This window comes from Physella acuta, unplaced genomic scaffold (genome assembly GCF_028476545.2).
Source record: "Physella acuta isolate Inbredline_101_S28 unplaced genomic scaffold, ASM2847654v3 ptg000707l, whole genome shotgun sequence".
NCBI lineage: Eukaryota > Metazoa > Mollusca > Gastropoda > Physidae > Physella > Physella acuta.
The window spans coordinates 40155-63011 of record NW_026732226.1 but is presented as its reverse complement, the minus strand read 5'-3'; the positions used below and the strand labels follow the sequence as shown (position 1 = coordinate 63011).

The 22857-nt window shown below is 41.9% G+C and overlaps 1 protein-coding gene across 1 annotated transcript in view; it reads right to left on the bottom strand.

Annotated features, from left to right (window-relative positions):
- The window catches only part of LOC131949643 (uncharacterized), a gene marked incomplete at its 3' end in the record, with an annotated part of 34339 nt that overhangs the window by 7770 nt on the left and 3712 nt on the right, over positions 1 to 22857 (bottom strand). Inside the window, exons 2-5 of the mRNA XM_059311490.1 lie at positions 11791 to 12041; positions 7689 to 7802; positions 6613 to 6865; positions 6300 to 6411 (exon numbers count right to left, since the gene is read on the bottom strand). Coding sequence (XP_059167473.1) covers positions 6300 to 6411; positions 6613 to 6865; positions 7689 to 7802; positions 11791 to 12018 — 707 coding nt within the window. The remainder of the gene's footprint in view (positions 1 to 6299; positions 6412 to 6612; positions 6866 to 7688; positions 7803 to 11790; positions 12042 to 22857) is intronic.

Here is a 22857-nt window from a genome sequence, read left to right as displayed (position 1 = left end):
CTACTAGTACGACACCATTAGTCTACCAGAGTGTGACACCATTAGTCTACTAGTACGACACCATTAGTCTACCAGAGTGTGACACCATTAGTCTACCAGAGTGTGACACCATTAGTCTACCAGAGTATGACACCATTAGTCTACCAGAGTGTGACACCATTAGTCTACCAGAGTGTGACACCATTAGTCTACCAGAGTGTGACACCATTAGTCTACCAGAGTGTGACACCATTAGTCTACCAGAGTGTGACACCATTAGTCTATCAGAGTGTGACACCATTAGTCTATCAGAGTGTGACACCATTAGTCTACCAGAGTGTGACACCATTAGTCTATCAGAGTGTGACACCATTAGTCTACCAGAGTGTGACACCATTAGTCTACCAGAGTGTGACACCATTAGTCTACCAGAGTGTGACACCATTAGTCTATCAGAGTGTGACACCATTAGTCTACCAGAGTGTGACACCATTAGTCTATCAGAGTGTGACACCATTAGTCTACCAGAGTGTGACACCATTAGTCTATCAGAGTGTGACACCATTAGTCTACCAGAGTGTGACACCATTAGTCTATCAGAGTGTGACACCATTAGTCTATCAGAGTGTGACACCATTAGTCTACCAGAGTGTGACACCATTAGTCTACTAGTACGACACCATTAGTCTACCAGAGTGTGACACCATTAGTCTACTAGTACGACACCATTAGTCTACCAGAGTGTGACACCATTAGTCTACCAGAGTGTGACACCATTAATCTACCAGAGTGTGACACCATTAGTCTACTAGTACGACACCATTAGTCTACCAGAGTGTGACACCATTAGTCTATCAGAGTGTGACACCATTAGTCTACCAGAGTGTGACACCATTAGTCTACCAGAGTGTGACACCATTAGTCTATCAGAGTGTGACACCATTAGTCTACCAGAGTGTGACACCATTAGTCTATCAGAGTGTGACACCATTAGTCTATCAGAGTGTGACACCATTAGTCTATCAGAGTGTGACACCATTAGTCTATCAGAGTGTGACACCATTAGTCTACCAGAGTGTGACACCATTAATCTACTAGTACGACACCATTAGTCTACCAGAGTGTGACACCATTAGTCTATCAGAGTGTGACACCATTAGTCTACCAGAGTGTGACACCATTAGTCTATCAGAGTGTGACACCATTAGTCTACCAGAGTGTGACACCATTAGTCTACCAGAGTGTGACACCATTAGTCTATCAGAGTGTGACACCATTAGTCTATCAGAGTGTGACACCATTAGTCTACCAGAGTGTGACACCATTAGTCTACCAGAGTGTGACACCATTAGTCTACCAGAGTGTGACACCATTAGTCTTCCAGAGTGTGACACCATTAATCTACCAGAGTGTGACACCATTAGTCTACCAGAGTGTGACACCATTAGTCTATCAGAGTGTGACACCATTAATCTACTAGAGTGTGACACCATTAGTCTATCAGAGTGTGACACCATTAATCTACTAGTACGACACCATTAGTCTACCAGAGTGTGACAACATTAGTCTACCAGAGTGTGACACCATTAGTCTACCAGAGTGTGACACCAATAGTCTATCAGAGTGTGACACCATTAGTCTACCAGAGTGTGACACCATTAGTCTACCAGAGTGTGACACCATTAGTCTACCAGAGTGTGACACCATTAGTCTACCAGAGTGTGACACCATTAGTCTATCAGAGTGTGACACCATTAATCTACTAGAGTGTGACACCATTAGTCTATCAGAGTGTGACACCATTAATCTACTAGTACGACACCATTAGTCTACCAGAGTGTGACACCATTCGTCTATCAGAGTGTGACACCATTAGTCTATCAGAGTGTGACACCATTAGTCTACCAGAGTGTGACACCATTAGTCTATCAGAGTGTGACACCATTAGTCTACCAGAGTGTGACACCATTAGTCTATCAGAGTGTGACACCATTAGTCTACTAGAGTGTGACACCATTAGTCTACCAGAGTGTGACACCATTAGTCTACCAGAGTGTGACACCATTAGTCTATCAGAGTGTGACACCATTAGTCTATCAGAGTGTGACACCATTAGTCTATCAGAGTGTGACACCATTAGTCTGTCAGAGTGTGACACCATTAGTCTACTAGTACGACACCATTAGTCTACTAGAGTGTGACACCATTAGTCTACCAGAGTGTGACACCATTAGTCTACCAGAGTGTGACACCATTAGTCTACCAGAGTGTGACACCATTAATCTACTAGAGTGTGACACCATTAGTCTATCAGAGTGTGACACCATTAATCTACTAGTACGACACCATTAGTCTACCAGAGTGTGACACCATTAGTCTACCAGAGTGTGACACCATTAGTCTATCAGAGTGTGACACCATTAGTCTATCAGAGTGTGCCACCATTAGTCTATCAGAGTGTGACACCATTAGTCTATCAGAGTGTGACACCATTAGTCTACTAGTACGACACCATTAGTCTACTAGAGTGTGACACCATTAGTCTACCAGAGTGTGACACCATTAATCTACCAGAGTGTGACACCATTAGTCTACCAGAGTGTGACACCATTAGTCTACCAGAGTGTGACACCATTAGTCTACCAGAGTGTGACACCATTAGTCTACCAGAGTGTGACACCATTAGTCTACCAGAGTGTGACACCATTAGTCTACCAGAGTGTGACACCATTAGTCTACTAGAGTGTGACACCATTAGTCTACTAGAGTGTGACACCATTAGTCTACCAGAGTGTGACACCATTAGTCTACTAGAGTGTGAAACCATTAGTCTACCAGAGTGTGACACCATTAGTCTACCAGAGTGTGACACCATTAGTCTACTAGAGTGTGACACCATTAGTCTACTAGAGTGTGACACCATTAGTCTACCAGAGTGTGACACCATTAGTCTACCAGAGTGTGACACCATTAGTCTACCAGAGTGTGACACCATTAGTCTATCAGAGTGTGACACCATTAGTCTACCAGAGTGTGACACCATTAGTCTAATAGAGTGTGACACCATTAGTCTACCAGAGTGTGACACCATTAGTCTACCAGAGTGTGACACCATTAGTCTATCAGAGTGTGACACCATTAGTCTACCAGAGTGTGACACCATTAGTCTACCAGAGTGTGACACCATTAGTCTACTAGTACGACACCATTAGTCTACCAGAGTGTGACACCATTAGTCTACCAGAGTGTGACACCATTAGTCTACCAGAATGTGACACCATTAATCTACTAGTACGACACCATTAATCTACTAGTACGACACCATTAGTCTACCAGAGTGTGACACCATTAGTCAACCAGAGTGTGACACCATTAGTCTACCAGAGTGTGACACCATTAGTCTACCAGAGTGTGACACCATTAGTCTATCAGAGTGTGACACCATTATTCTACCAGAGTGTGACACCATTAATCTACCAGAGTGTGACACCATTAGTCTACCAGAGTGTGACACCATTAGTCTACCAGAGTGTGACACCATTAGTCTACCAGAGTGTGACACCATTAGTCTACCAGAGTGTGACACCATTAGTCTACCAGAGTGTGACACCATTAGTCTACCAGAGTGTGACACCATTAGTCTACCAGAGTGTGACACCATTAGTCTACCAGAGTGTGACACCATTAGTCTACCAGAGTGTGACACCATTAGTCTACCAGAGTGTGACACCATTAGTCTACCAGAGTGTGACACCATTAGTCTACCAGAGTGTGACACCATTATTCTACCAGAGTGTGACACCATTAATCTACCAGAGTGTGACACCATTAGTCTACCAGAGTGTGACACCATTAGTCTACCAGAGTGTGACACCATTAGTCTACCAGAGTGTGACACCATTAGTCTACCAGAGTGTGACACCATTAATCTACCAGAGTGTGACACCATTAGTCTATCAGAGTGTGACACCATTAGTCTACTAGTACGACACCATTAGTCTACCAGAGTGTGACACCATTAGTCTACCAGAGTGTGACACCACTAGTCTATCAGAGTGTGACACCATTAGTCTACCAGAGTGTGACACCATTAATCTACCAGAGTGTGACACCATTAGTCTACCAGAGTGTGACACCATTATTCTAACAGAGTGTGACACCATTAGTCTACTAGAGTGTGACACCATTAGTCTATCAGAGTGTGACACCATTAGTCTACCAGAGTGTGACACCATTAGTCTACCAGAGTGTGACACCATTAGTCTACCAGAGTGTGACACCATTAGTCTATCAGAAGGTGACACCATTAGTCTACCAGAGTGTGACACCATTAGTCTATCAGAGTGTGACACCATTAGTCTACCAGAGTGTGACACCATTAGTCTACCAGAGTGTGACACCATTATTCTACCAGAGTGTGACACCATTAGTCTACTAGAGTGTGACACCATTAGTCTATCAGAGTTTGACACCATTAGTCTACCAGAGTGTGACACCATTAGTCTACCAGAGTGTGACACCATTAGTCTACCAGAGTGTGACACCATTAGTCTACCAGAGTGTGACACCATTAGTCTACCAGAGTGTGACACCATTAGTCTATCAGAGTGTGACACCATTAGTCTACCAGAGTGTGACACCATTAGTCTACCAGAGTGTGACACCATTAGTCTATCAGAGTGTGACACCATTAGTCTATCAGAGTGTGACACCATTAGTCTAGCAGAGTGTGACACCATTAGTCTACCAGAGTGTGACACCATTAGTCTACCAGAGTGTGACACCATTAGTCTATCAGAGTGTGACACCATTAGTCTACCAGAGTGTGACACCATTAGTCTACCAGAGTGTGACACCATTAGTCTACCAGAGTGTGACACCATTATTCTACCAGAGTGTGACACCATTAATCTACCAGAGTGTGACACCATTAGTCTTCCAGAGTGTGACACCATTAGTCTACCAGAGTGTGACACCATTAGTCTACCAGAGTGTGACACCACTAGTCTATCAGAGTGTGACACCATTAGTCTATCAGAGTGTGACACCATTAGTCTACCAGAGTGTGACACCATTAGTCTACCAGAGTGTGACACCATTAGTCTACCAGAGTGTGACACCATTAGTCTACTAGAGTGTGACACCATTAGTCTATCAGAGTGTGACACCATTAGTCTACCAGAGTGTGACACCATTAGTCTACCAGAGTGTGACACCATTAGTCTACCAGAGTGTGACACCATTAGTCTACTAGAATGTGACACCATTAGTCTACCAGAGTGTGACACCACTAGTCTATCAGAGTGTGACACCATTAGTCTACTAGTACGACACCATTAGTCTACTAGAGTGTGACACCATTAGTCTACCAGAGTGTGACACCATTAGTCTACTAGAGTGTGACACCATTAGTCTACTAGTACGACACCATTAGTCTACTAGAGTGTGACACCATTAGTCTACCAGAGTGTGACACCACTAGTCTATCAGAGTGTGACACCATTAGTCTACTAGTACGACACCATTAGTCTACTAGAGTGTGACACCATTAGTCTACCAGAGTGTGACACCATTAGTCTACTAGTACGACACCATTAGTCTATCAGAGTGTGACACCATTAGTCTACCAGAGTGTGACACCATTAGTCTACCAGAGTGTGACACCATTAGTCTATCAGAGTGTGACACCATTAGTCTACCAGAGTGTGACACCACTAGTCTACCAGAGTGTGACACCATTAGTCTACCAGAGTGTGACACCATTAGTCTACCAGAGTGTGACACCATTAGTCTACCAGAGTGTGACACCATTAGTCTATCAGAGTGTGACACCATTAGTCTACCAGAGTGTGACACCATTAGTCTACCAGAGTGTGACACCATTAGTCTACCAGAGTGTGACACCATTAGTCTACCAGAGTGTGACACCATTAGTCTACCAGAGTGTGACACCATTAGTCTACCAGAGTGTGACACCATTAGTCTACCAGAGTGTGACACCATTAGTCTATCAGAGTGTGACACCATTAATCTACCAGAGTGTGACACCATTAATCTACCAGAGTGTGACACCATTAGTCTACCAGAGTGTGACACCATTAGTCTACCAGAGTGTGACACCATTAGTCTACCAGAGTGTGACACCATTAGTCTACCAGAGTGTGACACCATTAGTCTATCAGAGTGTGACACCATTAGTCTACCAGAGTGTGACACCATTAGTCTACTAGTACGACACCATTAGTCTACCAGAGTGTGACACCACTAATGACCAAACGTTAGATTTATTTTAACTAAGTTATGACTAAATAACATACTACCTAGTATTGATTGTTGCTTGAGTGTGTTGGTGTTTGGCGTTAGGGTTTAGATCAAATGATCTCAGACTTGCAGCCGTTCCATCTTTTCTCGATTTTACTCTCAGTTTCTCGCCTAGTTTAGAGTTAAATCATAAAGATTAGAGTGAACATAACAACCATTGCTTTTCTTTTACACCTTAATCACATTAGGATATAAGCAGAGGCGAAGCTAGGGGAGGGCGAGTGGTGTGGCCGCCTGGGGCGCCGGAATGGGTCGCTACTCCTCTGGATATAAGTATTAAACTAAACCTACCACAACATAATCCAAACTTACTGATTTGTTTGAAGAAAGAGTTGCTAGTGACTAGTGTGCTGTTTGGTGGAACTTGACAAGCGTGAAACACCATACTATCGCTTTTTCTATGATAAACCGTATTCATCATGTGTTGTAAATCTGAAGCCAACACGGCATTGTAGGACGGTGTAGTGACAGAGAATTTTTTCAACACAGGAAAAGAACTTGAATGTTTTGGTGAGACAATAAGGCGTTGTTTTTCGTTCGAGATCTCACTGGGGTCAAATGCAACCTGTTTATTACACACAATAAACAAATTATTTAAAAAACAACGTATTTAATACACACAAAAAACAAATAATTTCCAAAACAACGTATTTATTACACAAAAAAACAAATAATTACCAAAACAACGTATTTATTACACAAAAAAACAAATAATTTCCAAAACAACGTATTGAATACACACGAAACAAATAATTATTAAAACAACGTATTTATTACACACAAAAAAAAACAAATAATGTCCAAAACACCGTATTTAATACACACAAAACAAATAATTTCCAAAACAACGTATTAAATACACAAAAAAACAAATAATTACCAAAAAAACGTATTTATTACACAAAAAAAAACCCCAAATAATTTAAAAAACAACGTATTTAATACACACAAAACAAATAATTACCAAAACAACGTATTTATTACACAAAAAAAACCAAATAATTTCAAAAACAACGTATTTAATACACACAAAACAAATAATTACCAAAAACAACGTATTTATTACACACAAAAAAACACATAATTTCAAAAACAACGTATTTAATACACACAAAACAAATAATTACCAAAACAACGTATTTATTACACAAAAAAATAATAATTTCCAAAACAACCTATTTAATACACACAAAACAAATAATTACCAAATCAACATGTTTATTACACAAGAGATTTTAAAAAATAATTAGCGTTAGCAATGTTAGTGTTAGACCCAATAGCAAAGTTCAAATAGAAAAACATGACAACATTTCTAAAGCTGTTAAGTGAAAGGTTTTTCTTTCGACTGTTTTATTGTTGAAGTGTCAATAAGGGAAGTAACACGTTACCTCGGGGCAACGAGAAACTGGTCTGGCTAGTTTGGGTTGTCTTCTCCTTGTCTTCTCTTCTGTTGGGCTCTCGTTAATTTCACTGCTTTTGACTAGGGAAGAATTTAGTGTAACCTGGCAATGAGAATAAATTTTTTTAATGCATGACCTAGTTGACGCACATGACGGTATATTTCTATTATGTATTACAGGTAATTATTGCACTTCTAGTTGACGCACATGACGGTATATTTCTATTATGTATTACAGGTAATTATTGCACTTCTAGTTGACGCACATGACGGTATATTTCTATTATGTATTACTTACAGGTAATTATTGCACGGCTAGTTGACGCACATGACGGTATATTTCTATTATGTATTACTTACGGGTAATTATTGCACGGCTAGTTGACGCACATGACGGTATATTTCTATTATGTATTACAGGTAATTATTGCACTTCTAGTTGACGCACATGACGGTATATTTCTATTATGTATTACAGGTAATTATTGCACTTCTAGTTGACGCACATGACGGTATATTTCTATTATGTATTACAGGTAATTATTGCACTTCTAGTTGACGCACATGACGGTATATTTCTATTATGTATTACTTACAGGTAATTATTGCACGGCTAGTTGACGCACATGACGGTATATTTCTATTATGTATTACAGGTAATTATTGCACTTCTAGTTGACGCACATGACGGTATATTTCTATTATATATTACATGTAATTATTGCACTTCTAGTTGACGCACATGACGGTATATTTCTATTATGTATTACAGGTAATTATTGCACTTCTAGTTGACGCACATGACGGTATATTTCTATTATGTATTACTTACGGGTAATTATTGCACGGCTAGTTGACGCACATGACGGTATATTTCTATTATGTATTACAGGTAATTATTGCACTTCTAGTTGACGCACATGACGGTATATTTCTATTATGTATTACAGGTAATTATTGCACTTCTAGTTGACGCACATGACGGTATATTTCTATTATGTATTACTTACAGGTAATTATTGCACTTCTAGTTGACGCACATGACGGTATATTTCTATTATGTATTACTTACAGGTAATTATTGCACGGCTAGTTGACGCACATGACGGTATATTTCTATTATGTATTACAGGTAATTATTGCACTTCTAGTTGACGCACATGACGGTATATTTCTATTATGTATTACTTACAGGTAATTATTGCACTTCTAGTTGACGCACATGACGGTATATTTCTATTATGTATTACTTACGGGTAATTATTGCACGGCTAGTTGACGCACATGACGGTATATTTCTATTATGTATTACAGGTAATTATTGCACTTCTAGTTGACGCACATGACGGTATATTTCTATTATGTATTACAGGTAATTATTGCACTTCTAGTTGACGCACATGACGGTATATTTCTATTATGTATTACTTACAGGTAATTATTGCACGGCTAGTTGACGCACATGACGGTATATTTCTATTATGTATTACAGGTAATTATTGCACTTCTAGTTGACGCACATGACGGTATATTTCTATTATGTATTACAGGTAATTATTGCAATTCTAGTTGACGCACATGACGGTATATTTCTATTATGTATTACTTACCGGTAATTATTGCACGGCTAGTTGACGCACATGACGGTATATTTCTATTATGTATTACTTACAGGTAATTATTGCACGGCTAGTTGACGCACATGACGGTATATTTCTATTATGTATTACAGGTAATTATTGCAATTCTAGTTGACGCACATGACGGTATATTTCTATTATGTATTACTTACAGGTAATTATTGCACTTTTAGTTGACGCACATGACGGTATATTTCTATTATATATTACAGGTAATTATTGCACTTCTAGTTGACGCACATGACGGTATATTTCTATTATGTATTACAGGTAATTATTGCACTTCTAGTTGACGCACATGACGGTATATTTCTATTATGTATTACTTACAGGTAATTATTGCACGGCTAGTTGACGCACATGACGGTATATTTCTATTATGTATTACAGGTAATTATTGCACTTCTAGTTGACGCACATGACGGTATATTTCTATTATGTATTACAGGTAATTATTGCAATTCTAGTTGACGCACATGACGGTATATTTCTATTATGTATTACTTACGGGTAATTATTGCACGGCTAGTTGACGCACATGACGGTATATTTCTATTATGTATTACTTACAGGTAATTATTGCACGGCTAGTTGACGCACATGACGGTATATTTCTATTATGTATTACTTACACTTACCGGTAATTATTGCACGGCTAGTTGACGCACATGACGGTATATTTCTATTATGTATTACTTACAGGTAATTATTGCACGGCTAGTTGACGCACATGACGGTATATTTCTATTATGTATTACTTACAGGTAATTATTGCACGGCTAGGGTTAGGGTTAGGGTTAGGGTTAGGGTTAGGATGTACTATTTACGTTTGTTACATGTATTGAATGTTTTAAACCTATGTACTATTTACGTTTGTTACATGTATTGAATGTTTTAAACCTATGTACTATTTACGTTTGTTACATGTATTGAATGTTTTAAACCTATGTACTATTTACGTTTGTTACATGTATTGAATGTTTTAAACCTATGTTCTATATACGTTTGTTACATGTATTGAATGTTTTAAACCTATGTACTATTTACGTTTGTTACATGTATTGAATGTTTTAAACCTATGTTCTATTTACGTTTGTTACATGTATTGAATGTTTTAAACCTATGTACTATTTACGTTTGTTACATGTATTGAATTTTTTAAACCTATGTACTATTTACGTTTGTTACATGTATTGAATTTTTTAAACCTATGTACTATTTACGTTTGTTACAAGTATTGAATGTTTTAAACCTATGTACTATTTACGTTTGTTACAAGTATTGAATGTTTTAAACCTATGTACTATATACGTTTGTTACATGTATTGAATGTTTTAAACCTATGTACTATTTACGTTTGTTACATGTATTGAATGTTTTAAACCTATGTACTATTTACGTTTGTTACATGTATTGAATTTTTTAAACCTATGTACTATTTACGTTTGTTACATGTATTCAGTGGCGGAACTAGAAAAAAAGGGCCACCCCGCAAAAAAAGTTTTTAGCCCCCCCCCCCCCACATATATATATATATATATATATATATATATATATATATATATATATATATATATATATATATATATATATATATATATATATATATATATATATATATATTTGTGTGTATATATATATGTATATATATATATCTATTTATTTATTTATTTATTTATTTATACAAACACGACATACGAACATAGGTTATTTATTGTTAGCCTGTTCGGGTTATGAAAAAAATGTGGGGGTTTTTTCAATTAAAACAAATTACAATATCATGTCATGTGTGTAAGGGCATTAGTGAGTTTTGTAAAAATCAGTTTTATTTTATCTTTGCTATATTACCTCTTAACCTCTAGTAGTTCAAAAAAATATAAAAAACCATGAAAGCTTTGTATGTAAGTTATGGTGTCTCGTGTTATGTTTATTTTCATGTTTTTTTCGAATTTATATTATTAATTTTAAATTCATTTCCTTTTTATACAATGTCATTTATTAATAAGTACTTTTTTCAAAAAAATAATTAAGAGAAGTAATTGCTTTTTATTTTGTTTAGTACAAATCTATTAAAAGGAGCTTATGAGCACACTTATTTGACTATTTAAAAAGGGGAAATAAGTCATGGAAGTGGTTTGAACGTTTGCTTAGCTTTGATAAGTTTGATTGTAGGAGAAAGAGGACTTGGCTATCACAGTTGTTTAAAAAAAAAAAAAAGGTAAAAATATACAAGAGCGTGGGATGGTGTCTATAGAAGCTACGGTAATCTTTTTTACAAAACAACCATCAAGTCAAAAAAGCAAGGAAATTATTTTTTTTTAATATAAAAAAATTATTTTGGTCGGATGTGGGCCCCTAAATGGCGTGCCCCCCCCCCCCCCCCCCGCATTGCGGGGTCTGGCGGCACTGTAGTTCCGCCCCTGCATGTATTCCTCTTGTTTTGAAACGAACCTGACTAGTTACTGGACAAAGGTCGGTTTCCGTTGAAGACAGACTACTGAAACTGTCTAGTGTTGCCGTGGTTCTTGTCACGTGACCAATACTGGTAGACTGAGATACGAAGCTATCGCTTAAAGACAACTGGCAGCTATGACTTGGTGACGTCACTCCAGATCTTGGTCTAAAAATAGCAAGAGCCTGGGTCGTTCTGTGACCTTGCGTGTCATATTTTGACTCCATTAGTCAAGGTTAGCTTTGGGTGTCTGGGAAATGGTAGAAAAGGTAAAATATGGTTAGCGTTAGGGACGTGTAAAAGGTTAACGTAACTGCTATCTACATCTAACACCCTATATCTCTAAGGGGTCATCCATTTATGACGTCCACAATTTTTTTAGATCTTGGACAGCCCCCCCCCCCCCCCCGTCCACAAAAATCCACTTTTTACCTTATATAAGTCCATGCACGTCCACAAAAGACAATTTTTTTCGGACCCCCCCCCCCCCCCCCCCGCGTGTGGATGTCAAAAATGGATGCCTCCTAACTGAATCAACTGCTATCTACAGCCAGCACCTTATATCTCTAACTTAACTACTATCTACAGCTAACACCCTATATCTCTAACTTAACTGCTATCTACAGCTAACACCCTATATCTCTAACTTAACTACTATCTACAGCTAACACCCTATATCTGTAACTTAACTACTATCTACAGCTAACACACTATATCTGTATCTTAACTGCTATCTACAGCTAACACCCTATATCTCTAACTTAACTGCTATCTACAGCTAACACCCTATATCTCTAACTTAACCTTATCTACAGCTAACACCCTATATCTCTAACTTAACTACTATCTACAGCTAACACACTATATCTGTATCTTAACTGCTATCTACAGCTAACACCCTATATCTCTAACTTAACTGCTATCTACAGCTAACACCCTATATCTCTAACTTAACTACTATCTACAGCTAACACCCTATATCTCTAACTTAACTGCTATCTACAGCTAACACCCTATATCTGTAACTTAACTACTATCTACAGCTAACACCGAAGCGGGTGACTTTTGCAGCAGTGAATACTCAGTCGATCGTCTACTCAATGCCCCTTGCACTTTTAGACAACACGACAAACTGTTTTTGGATGCCGTCGTTAGAGAAGACTCGCACCCACCCCCCCCCCTCGCCCACCCCATTTTCAACGAGCATTTTTAAATAAAATAAGGAAAAACGCTTTTTTCCCTGTTAAAATTCACAATGCGCACCAAAGAAAAAAAAATCCACTAAAAAGTAAAAATGTAAAAAAAAAAATTACTTATGCTGTAACTGTACTTCAGATATATTTACAATGGTACGACAAAAAACAAAAACTTGGCTGCTCAATGAAGAAATTTATCATAGGTTTTATTTTATGTTATTCAACGCAAACAAATCAATAAACTCCCCGTGGAAGGGAATATATTCCCTATAAGTGAGCGCTCAAGTTTTATTTCTATTTTTATAATTGTATTTCTATTTTTTTTTTAATTTTTACTTTCTCAAAATTTATATTTATTTTCTACATTTTTACTTTCTCGTAAACAGAGTATAGAGAAATTGTAATCGCGCAGAAAAGTTAAATGAAATTTTAAAATAGTTTTCGCCGTTTTACACTTCCTCGCTGTATCGTATAAATGGAATTTAAAGGATGCAGTGCAATCGTGCAAAAATCTAAATCGAGAGTTCGACAAATTTTGACTTTGCGTTTATGTTTGCGTTTATGTTTTCGTTTGTGTTTTCTTTGTGTTTGGCTTTGAGTTTGCGTTGTGGTTGTGTTTTGTGTTTGCGTTTGGATTTGGGTTTGTTTTAGTTTGCTTTTTTGTTTGTGTTTTCTTTTTGTTTGTGTTTGTTGTTGGGTATGTGTTTGCGTTTGTTTTTGTGTGTTTTGGTTTTGGTTGGTTGTGGTTAGGGTGGGCAATGCCTGGTATATGCTGATTACAAAACACACATGTCATGGTCCTTTACAGATAGGCTTTTCACATAGGCCAGTGCAAGGCCTGGCCGGTACGGCTAGTAATAATGTACTAGAAAGATTAGGAGAGATAACTCCCGCTTTATTTTATTTGCTTAGTGATAAGCTTGTGATCCCTAAAATTCCATTCAGCCCCTATTTCGTTTGAAGTGGACTATAGGCACGGAATAAGCCAACCATGAAATTGTTGTTTTTGTACATATCTGTTACACGCCAGAGAATATATTGATTCTGTAATCATCAGTTACACATCAATGAATATATTGATTCTGGGCTATCGATTTCACTCTTGTGATAGGAGCGCATTTTAAGTCATCTTTAATGGGAGGCAAGTTATCTCAATGTTATTTCAACTAGTCCATATTTTTAAGAATAACCAAACTGAGAGCTTTAATTCTGTATGTCAAATTAAGTTTTGATAATAGAGATGTTCACGTTAATGTATTACAGCATGCGGCTAGGGTTAGGGTTAGGGTTGTGGCTACAGCTTGTGGCTACAGCTTGTGGCTACAGCTTGTGGCTACAGCTTGTGGCTACAGCTAACCATGTGGCTACAGCTTGTGGCTACAGCTTGTGGCTACAGCTGACCATGTGGCTACAGCTTGTGGCTACAGCTAACCATGTGGCTACAGCTTGTGGCTACAGCTGACCATGTGGCTACAGCTTGTGGCTACAGCTGACCATGTGGCTACAGCTTGTGGCTACAGCTGACCATGTGGCTACAGCTGACCATGTGGCTACAGCTAACCATGTGGCTACAGCTGACCATGTGGCTACAGCTGACCATGTGGCTACAGCTGACCATGTGGCTACAGCTTCTGGCTACAGCTGACCATGTGGCTACAGCTGACAATGTGGCTACAGCTGACCATGTGGCTACAGCTTCTGGCTACAGCTAACCATGTGGCTACAGCTGACCATGTGGCTACAGCTGACCATGTGGCTACAGCTTCTGGCTACAGCTGACCATGTGGCTACAGCTGACCATGTGGCTACAGCATGTGGCTACAGCTTGTGGCTACAGCTGACCATGTGGCTACAGCTGACCATGTGGCTACAGCTGACCATGTGGCTACAGCTGACCACGTGGCTACAGCTTGTGGCTACAGCTGACCATGTGGCTACAGCTTGTGGCTACAGCTTGTGGCTACAGCTTGTGGCTACAGCTGACCGTGTGGCTACAGCTGACCATGTGGCTACAGCTGACCATGTGGCTACAGCTCGTGGCTACAGCTGAACATGTGGCTACAGCTTGTGGCTACAGCTGACCGTGGGGCTACAGCTTGTGGCTACAGCTTGTGGCTACAGCTGACCTTGTGGCTACAGCGTGTGGCTACAGCTGACCGTGTGGCTACAGCTTGTGGCTACAGCTTGTGGCTACAGCTGACCATGTGGCTACAGCTGACCATGTGGCTACAGCTGACCATGTGGCTACAGCTGACCATGTGGCTACAGCTGACCATGTGGCTACAGCTTGTGGCTACAGCTGAACATGTGGCTACAGCTGACCATGTGGCTACAGCTGACCATGTGGCTACAGCTTGTGGCTACAGCTGAACATGTGGCTACAGCTGACCATGTAGCTACAGCTTGTGGCTACAGCTGACCATGTGGCTACAGCTTGTGGCTACAGCTTGTGGCTACAGCTGACCATGTGGCTACAGCTTGTGGCTACAGCTGACCATGTGGCTACAGCTTGTGGCTACAGCTTGTGGCTACAGCTGACCATGTGGCGTCAGCTTGTGGCTACAGCTTGTGGCTACAGCTTGTGGCTACAGCTTGTGGCTACAGCTTGTGGCTACAGCTTGTGGCTACAGCTGACCATGTGGCTACAGCTTGTGGCTACAGCTTGTGGCTACAGCTGACCATGTGGCTACAGCTTGTGGCTACAGCTTGTGGCTACAGCTTGTGGCTACAGCTGACCATGTGGCTACAGCTGACCATGTGGCTACAGCTGACCATGTGGCTACAGCTTGTGGCTACAGCTTGTGGCTACAGCTTGTGGCTACAGCTGACCATGTGGCTACAGCTGACCATGTGGCTACAGCTGACCATGTGGCTACAGCTGACCATGTGGCTACAGCTTGTGGCTACAGCTTGTGGCTACAGCTTGTGGCTACAGCTGACCATGTGGCTACAGCTGAACATGTGGCTACAGCTGACCATGTGGCTACAGCTGACCATGTGGCTACAGCTGACCATGTGGCTACAGCTTGTGGCTACAGCTGACCATGTGGCTACAGCTTGTGGCTACAGCTTGTGGCTACAGCTTGTGGCTACAGCTGACCATGTGGCTACAGCTGACCATGTGGCTACAGCTTGTGGCTACAGCTGACCATGTGGCTACAGCTGACCATGTGGCTACAGCTTGTGGCTACAGCTGACTATGTGGCTACAGCTTGTGGCTACAGCTTGTGGCTACAGCTGACCATGTGGCGTCAGCTTGTGGCTACAGCTTGTGGCTACAGCTTGTGGCTACAGCTGAACATGTGGCTACAGCTTGTGGCTACAGCTGACCATGTGGCTACAGCTTGTGGCTACAGCTTGTGGCTACAGCTTGTGGCTACAGCTTGTGGCTACAGCTGAACATGTGACTACAGCTTGCGGCTACAGCTTGTGGCTACAGCTGACCATGTGGCTACAGCTGACCTTGTGGCTACAGCTTGTGGCTACAGCTTGTGGCTACAGCTGACCATGTGGCTACAGCTGACCATGTGGCTACAGCTGACCATGTGGCTACAGCTTGTGGCTACAGCTTGTGGCTACAGCTGACCATGTGGCTACAGCTGACCTTGTGGCTACAGCTTGTGGCTACAGCTTGTGGCTACAGCTGACCATGTGGCTACAGCTGACCATGTGGCTACAGCTGACCTTGTGGCTACAGCTGACCATGTGGCTACAGCTTGTGGCTACAGCTGACCATGTGGCTACAGCTTGTGGCTACAGCTTGTGGCTACAGCTTGTGGCTACAGCTTGTGGCTACAGCTGACCATGTGGCTACAGCTTGTGGCTACAGCTAACCATGTGGCTACAACTGACCATGTGGTTACAGCTGACCATGTGGCTACAGCTTCTGGCTACAGCTGACCATGTGGCTACAACTGACCATGTAGCTACAGCTGACCATGTGGCTACAGCTGACCACGTGGCTACAGCTTGTGGCTACAGCTGAACATGTGGCTACAGCTGAACATGTGGCTACAGCTGACCATGTGGCTACAGCTGACCATGTGGCTACAGCTTGTGGCTACAGCTTGTGGCTACAGCTTGTGGCTACAGCTTGTGGCTACAGCTGACCATGTGGCTACAGCTGACCATGTGGCTACATCTGACCATGTGGCTACAGCTTGTGGCTACAGCATGTGGCTACAGCTTGTGGCTACAGCTGACCATGTGGCTACAGCTGACCATGTGGGTACAGCTTGTGGCTACAGCTAACCATGTGGCTACAACTGACCATGTGGCTACAGCTGACCATGTGGCTACAGCTTCTGGCTACAGCTGACCATGTGGCTACAACTGACCATGTGGCTACATCTGACCATGTGGCTACAGCTTCTGGCTACAGCTGACCATGTGGCTACAGCTGACCATGTGGCTACAGCTTCTGGCTACAGCTGACCATGTGGCTACAACTGACCATGTGGCTACAGCTGACCATGTGGCTACAGCTTCTGGCTACAGCTGACCATGTGGCTACAGCTGACCATGTGGCTACAGCTGACCATGTGGCTACAGCTTCTGGCTACAGCTGACCATGTGGCTACAGCTGACCATGTGGCTACAGCTTGTGGCTACAGCTAACCATGTGGCTACAACTGACCATGTGGCTACAGCTGACCATGTGGCTACAGCTTCTGGCTACAGCTGACCATGTGGCTACAACTGACCATGTGGCTACAGCTGACCATGTGGCTACAGCTTCTGGCTACAGCTGACCATGTGGCTACAGCTTCTGGCTACAGCTGACCATGTGGCTACAGCTGACCATGTGGCTACAGCTGACCATGTGGCTACAGCTTCTGGCTACAGCTGACCATGTGGCTACAACTGACCATGTAGCTACAGCTGACCATGTGGCTACAGCTTGTGGCTACAGCTGAACATGTGGCTACAGCTTGTGGCTACAGCTTGTGGCTACAGCTGACCATGTGGCTACAGCTTGTGGCTACAGCTGAACATGTGGCTACAGCTTGTGGCTACAGCTTGTGGCTACAGCTTGTGGCTACAGCTTGTGGCTACAGCTGACCATGTGGCTACAGCTGACCACGTGGCTACAGCTGACCATGTGGCTACAGCTGACCACGTGGCTACAGCTTGTGGCTACAGCTTGTGGCTACAGCTGACCATGTGGCTACAGCTGACCATGTGGCTACAGCTTGTGGCTACAGCTTGTGGCTACAGCTGACCATGTGGCTACAGCTTGTGGCTACAGCTGACCATGTGGCTACAGCTTGTGGCTACAGCTGACCATGTGGCTACAGCTTGTGGCTACAGCTTGTGGCTACAGCTTGTGGCTACAGCTGACCATGTGGCTACAGCTGACCACGTGGCTACAGCTGACCATGTGGCTACAGCTGACCATGTGGCTACAGCTGACCATGTGGCTACAGCTGACCATGTGGCTACAGCTTGTGGCTACAGCTGACCATGTGGCTACAGCTTGTGGCTACAGCTTGTGGCTACAGCTGACCATGTGGCTACAGCTTGTGGCTACAGCTGACCATGTAGCTACAGCTTGTGGCTACAGCTTGTGGCTACAGCTGACCATGTGGCTACAGCTGACCATGTGGCTACAGCTTGTGGCTACAGCTGACCATGTGGCTACAGCTTGTGGCTACAGCTTGTGGCTACAGCTGACCATGTGGCTACAGCTGACCATGTGGCTACAGCTTGTGGCTACAGCTTGTGGCTACAGCTGACCATGTGGCTACAGCTTGTGGCTACAGCTTGTGGCTACAGCTGACCATGTGGCTACAGCTTGTGGCTACAGCTGACCATGTGGCTACAGCTGACCATGTGGCTACAGCTTGTGGCTACAGCTGACTATGTGGCTACAGCTTGTGGCTACAGCTTGTGGCTACAGCTGACCATGTGGCGTCAGCTTGTGGCTACAGCTTGTGGCTACAGCTTGTGGCTACAGCTGAACATGTGGCTACAGCTTGTGGCTACAGCTGACCATGTGGCTACAGCTTGTGGCTACAGGTTGTGGCTACAGCTTGTGGCTACAGCTTGTGGCTACAGCTGAACATGTGACTACAGCTTGTGGCTACAGCTTGTGGCTACAGCTAACCATGTGGCTACAGCTGACCATGTGGCTACAGCTGACCATGTGGCTACAGCTTGTTGCTACAGCTGACCATGTGGCTACAGCTTGTGGCTACAGCTGACCGTGTGGCTACAGCTGACCGTGTGGCTACAGCTGACCATGTAGCTACAGCTTGTGGCTACAGCTTGTGGCTACAGCTGAACATGTAGCTACAGCTTGTGGCTACAGCTTGTGGCTACAGCTTGTGGCTACAGCTGACCATGTGGCTACAGCTGACCATGTGGCTACAGCTTGTAGCTACAGCTGACAATGTGGCTACAGCTGACCATGTGGCTACAGCTTGTGGCTACAGCTGACCATGTGGCTACAGCTGACCATGTGGCTACAGCTGACCACGTGGCTACAGCTTGTGGCTACAGCTGACCATGTGGCTACAGCTGACCATGTGGCTACAGCTGACCACGTGGCTACAGCTTGTGGCTACAGCTGACCATGTGGCTACAGCTTGTGGCTACAGCTTGTGGCTACAGCTGACCATGTGGCTACAGCTGACCATGTGGCTACAGCTGACCATGTGGCTACAGCTCGGTCTCTGGTGTGGTTGAGTCACATATTCTCTGTGTCACATATTTTCTGTGTTAGTGTCATATTATCTGTATTAGTGTCACATATTATACGTGTCACATTCTGTGTGTCATTAACCTTAAATCTTACTTCAACTGAGTTGCACCTATAAACTGCCATGATATTCCCGCTTATAACCCAAACCCTAACCCAAACCCTATCCCTATGCCCACCACTAATCCCAACTAAAACCACGAGGTAATTTACAATTATTTTTATCCGAAAATAATGAAATGATTTTATCTCGCCCGTCCCTTACTGTCACTGGGAGAGGGCTCTCAATTTGCCGCTGTTTCTCTAGCTCTCAAACTTTTTTCTCTTAACGCGGACAGAAAATGGCATTAGGTAAAGGCACGCCATACCCCCACCCCTTCCACTCCACCCCACCCCTCCCACAAGCACGAGCCCAAAAGCAGGAAACGAGAAACGGATAAAATAAAAAAAGAACCGAAAAAATTGAGGGAGGGTGATCCTCTGCAAGGGAGGCATAGCTTGGATATGAAGAGAGAAAGAGGGTCTTGCGAATTGAAAATCTAGGGGAGGTAACAAGACTGAATTATAGGGGAAAAAACACGATGCGTAGATTAAAAAAAAACGAAAACATGGGAGGCAATCCTAATCTAATACATTGTGGTGAAGGGAGATAATTTCGTGTACACCCAATAGGGAAATGTGTGCGTGATGCGGAGAACTACTGGCTGATAATAGCATTACCAGTAACTAATGCAACATACAACTTTATCAACACCAACACCAACCCTAACCCAAACTGATAATAGCATTACCAGTAACTAATGCAACATACAACTTTATCAACACCAACACCAACCCTAACCCAAACTGATAATAGCATTACCAGTAACTAATGCAACATACAACTTTATCAACACCAACACCAACCCTAACCCAAACTGACAGTAGCATTACCAGTAACTAATGCAACATACAACTTTATCAACACTAGCCCTAACCCAAACTGATAATAGCATTACCAGTAACTAATGCTAGAGCTCCTATCAAACGCTACTAGATGTCAAACTTCATATTCTAAAATACAACAGTTTAAATCTTCTATTTGACCTGTTCATTACAACTTGTCTAACCCTTACCCTAATTACAAATGGTCTAACCCTTACCCTAATTACAAATTTTCTAACCCTTACCCTAATTACAAATTTTCTAACCCTTACCCTAATTACCAATTTTCTAACCTTACCCTAATTACAAATGGTCTAACCCTTACCCTAATTACAAATTTTCTAACCTTACCCTAATTACAAATGGTCTTACCTTTACCCTAATTACAAATTTTCTAACCTACCCTAATTACAAATTGTCTAACACTTAGCCTAATTACAAATTGTCTACTTTTAAAACAAAGAAAAGCTATTGAGGGATGTAGGAACTAGTGGAGCGATAAAATAGCCATTCGATACCAGCCCTAAGGAATTGTTAGACCAGTCTCACTCACTACTCGCAGTATTGAAAATCGATTCCATTTATCGTGCGTTTAGCTTCAGTGCCACTAGAGAAACTAATCTAAAACATGGCTCCACAAAAGTAGTAACACAAGATGGCCTCCACAAAAGTAGTAACACAAGATGGCCTCCACAAAAGTAGTAACACAAGATGGCCTCCACAAAAGTAGTAACACAAGATGGCCTCCACAAAAGTAGTAACACAAGATGGCCTCCACAAAAGTAGTAACACAAGATGGCCTCCACAAAAGTAGTAACACAAGATGGCCTCCACAAAAGTAGTAACACAAGATGGCCTCCACAAAAGTAGTAACACAAGATGGCCTCCACAAAAGTAGTAACACAAGATGGCCTCCACAAAAGTAGTAACACAAGATGGCCTCCACAAAAGTAGTAACACAAGATGGCCTCCACAAAAGTAGTAACACAAGATGGCCTCCACAAAAGTAGTAACACAAGATGGCCTCCACAAAAGTAGTAACACAAGATGGCCTCCACAAAAGTAGTAACACAAGATGGCCTCCACAAAAGTAGTAACACAAGATGGCCTCCACAAAAGTAGTAACACAAGATGGCCTCCACAAAAGTAGTAACACAAGATGGCCTCCACAAAAGTAGTAACACAAGATGGCCTCCACAAAAGTAGTAACACAAGATGGCCTCCACAAAAGTAGTAACACAAGATGGCCTCCACAAAAGTAGTAACACAAGATGGCCTCCACAAAAGTAGTAACACAAGATGGTCTCCACAAAAGTAGTAACACAAGATGGCCTCCACAAAAGTAGTAACACAAGATGGCCTCCACAAAAGTAGTAACACAAGATGGCCTCCACAAAAGTAGTAACACAAGATGGCCTCCACAAAAGTAGTAACACAAGATGGCCTCCACAAAAGTAGTAACACAAGATGGCCTCCACAAAAGTAGTAACATAAGATGGCCTCCACTTTGTGGCCATAATGAAATTTCAAAAACATAACGCCCCTACAAAATTAATATGGAAGGGTGGCCTTAAGAAGATTAGTATAATGGTAAGACGTTTTGCAACCTTATGAAAATATGTAAAATATCGTCAAAGGCTTTGGTATAATCACCACGGGAGACAGGGGGGGGGGGCTGGGGTGGGGTGGGTGGGGGCTCCGAAACAATCATTTTTATAGACGCATGGGTTACGGTTGGGGGGGGGGGGTTCGTGCCAATGTTTATGTCACATGTTCAATTTTACATCGAAGTTTTTTTTTTAATATAATAAAACTTATATCCAGCCTATAATAAAACATGTATCCAGTCTATAATAAAACTTGTATCCAGCCTATAATAAAACTTGTATCCAGCCTATAATAAAACTTGTATCCAGTCTATAATAAAACTTGTATCCAGCCTATAATAAAACTTGTATCCAGCCTATAATAAAAACATGTATCCAGCCTATAATAAAACTTGTATCCAGCCTATAATAAAACTAGTATTAAGCCTATAATAAAACTTGTATCCAGTCTATAATAAAACTTGTATCCAGCCTATAATAAAACTTGTATCCAGCCTATAATAAAACTTGTATCCAGCCTATAATAAAACTTGTATCCAGTCTATAATAAAACTTGTATCCAGCCTATAATAAAAACACGTATCCAGCCTATAATAAAACTAGTATCCAGTCTATAATAAAACTTGTATCCAGCCTATA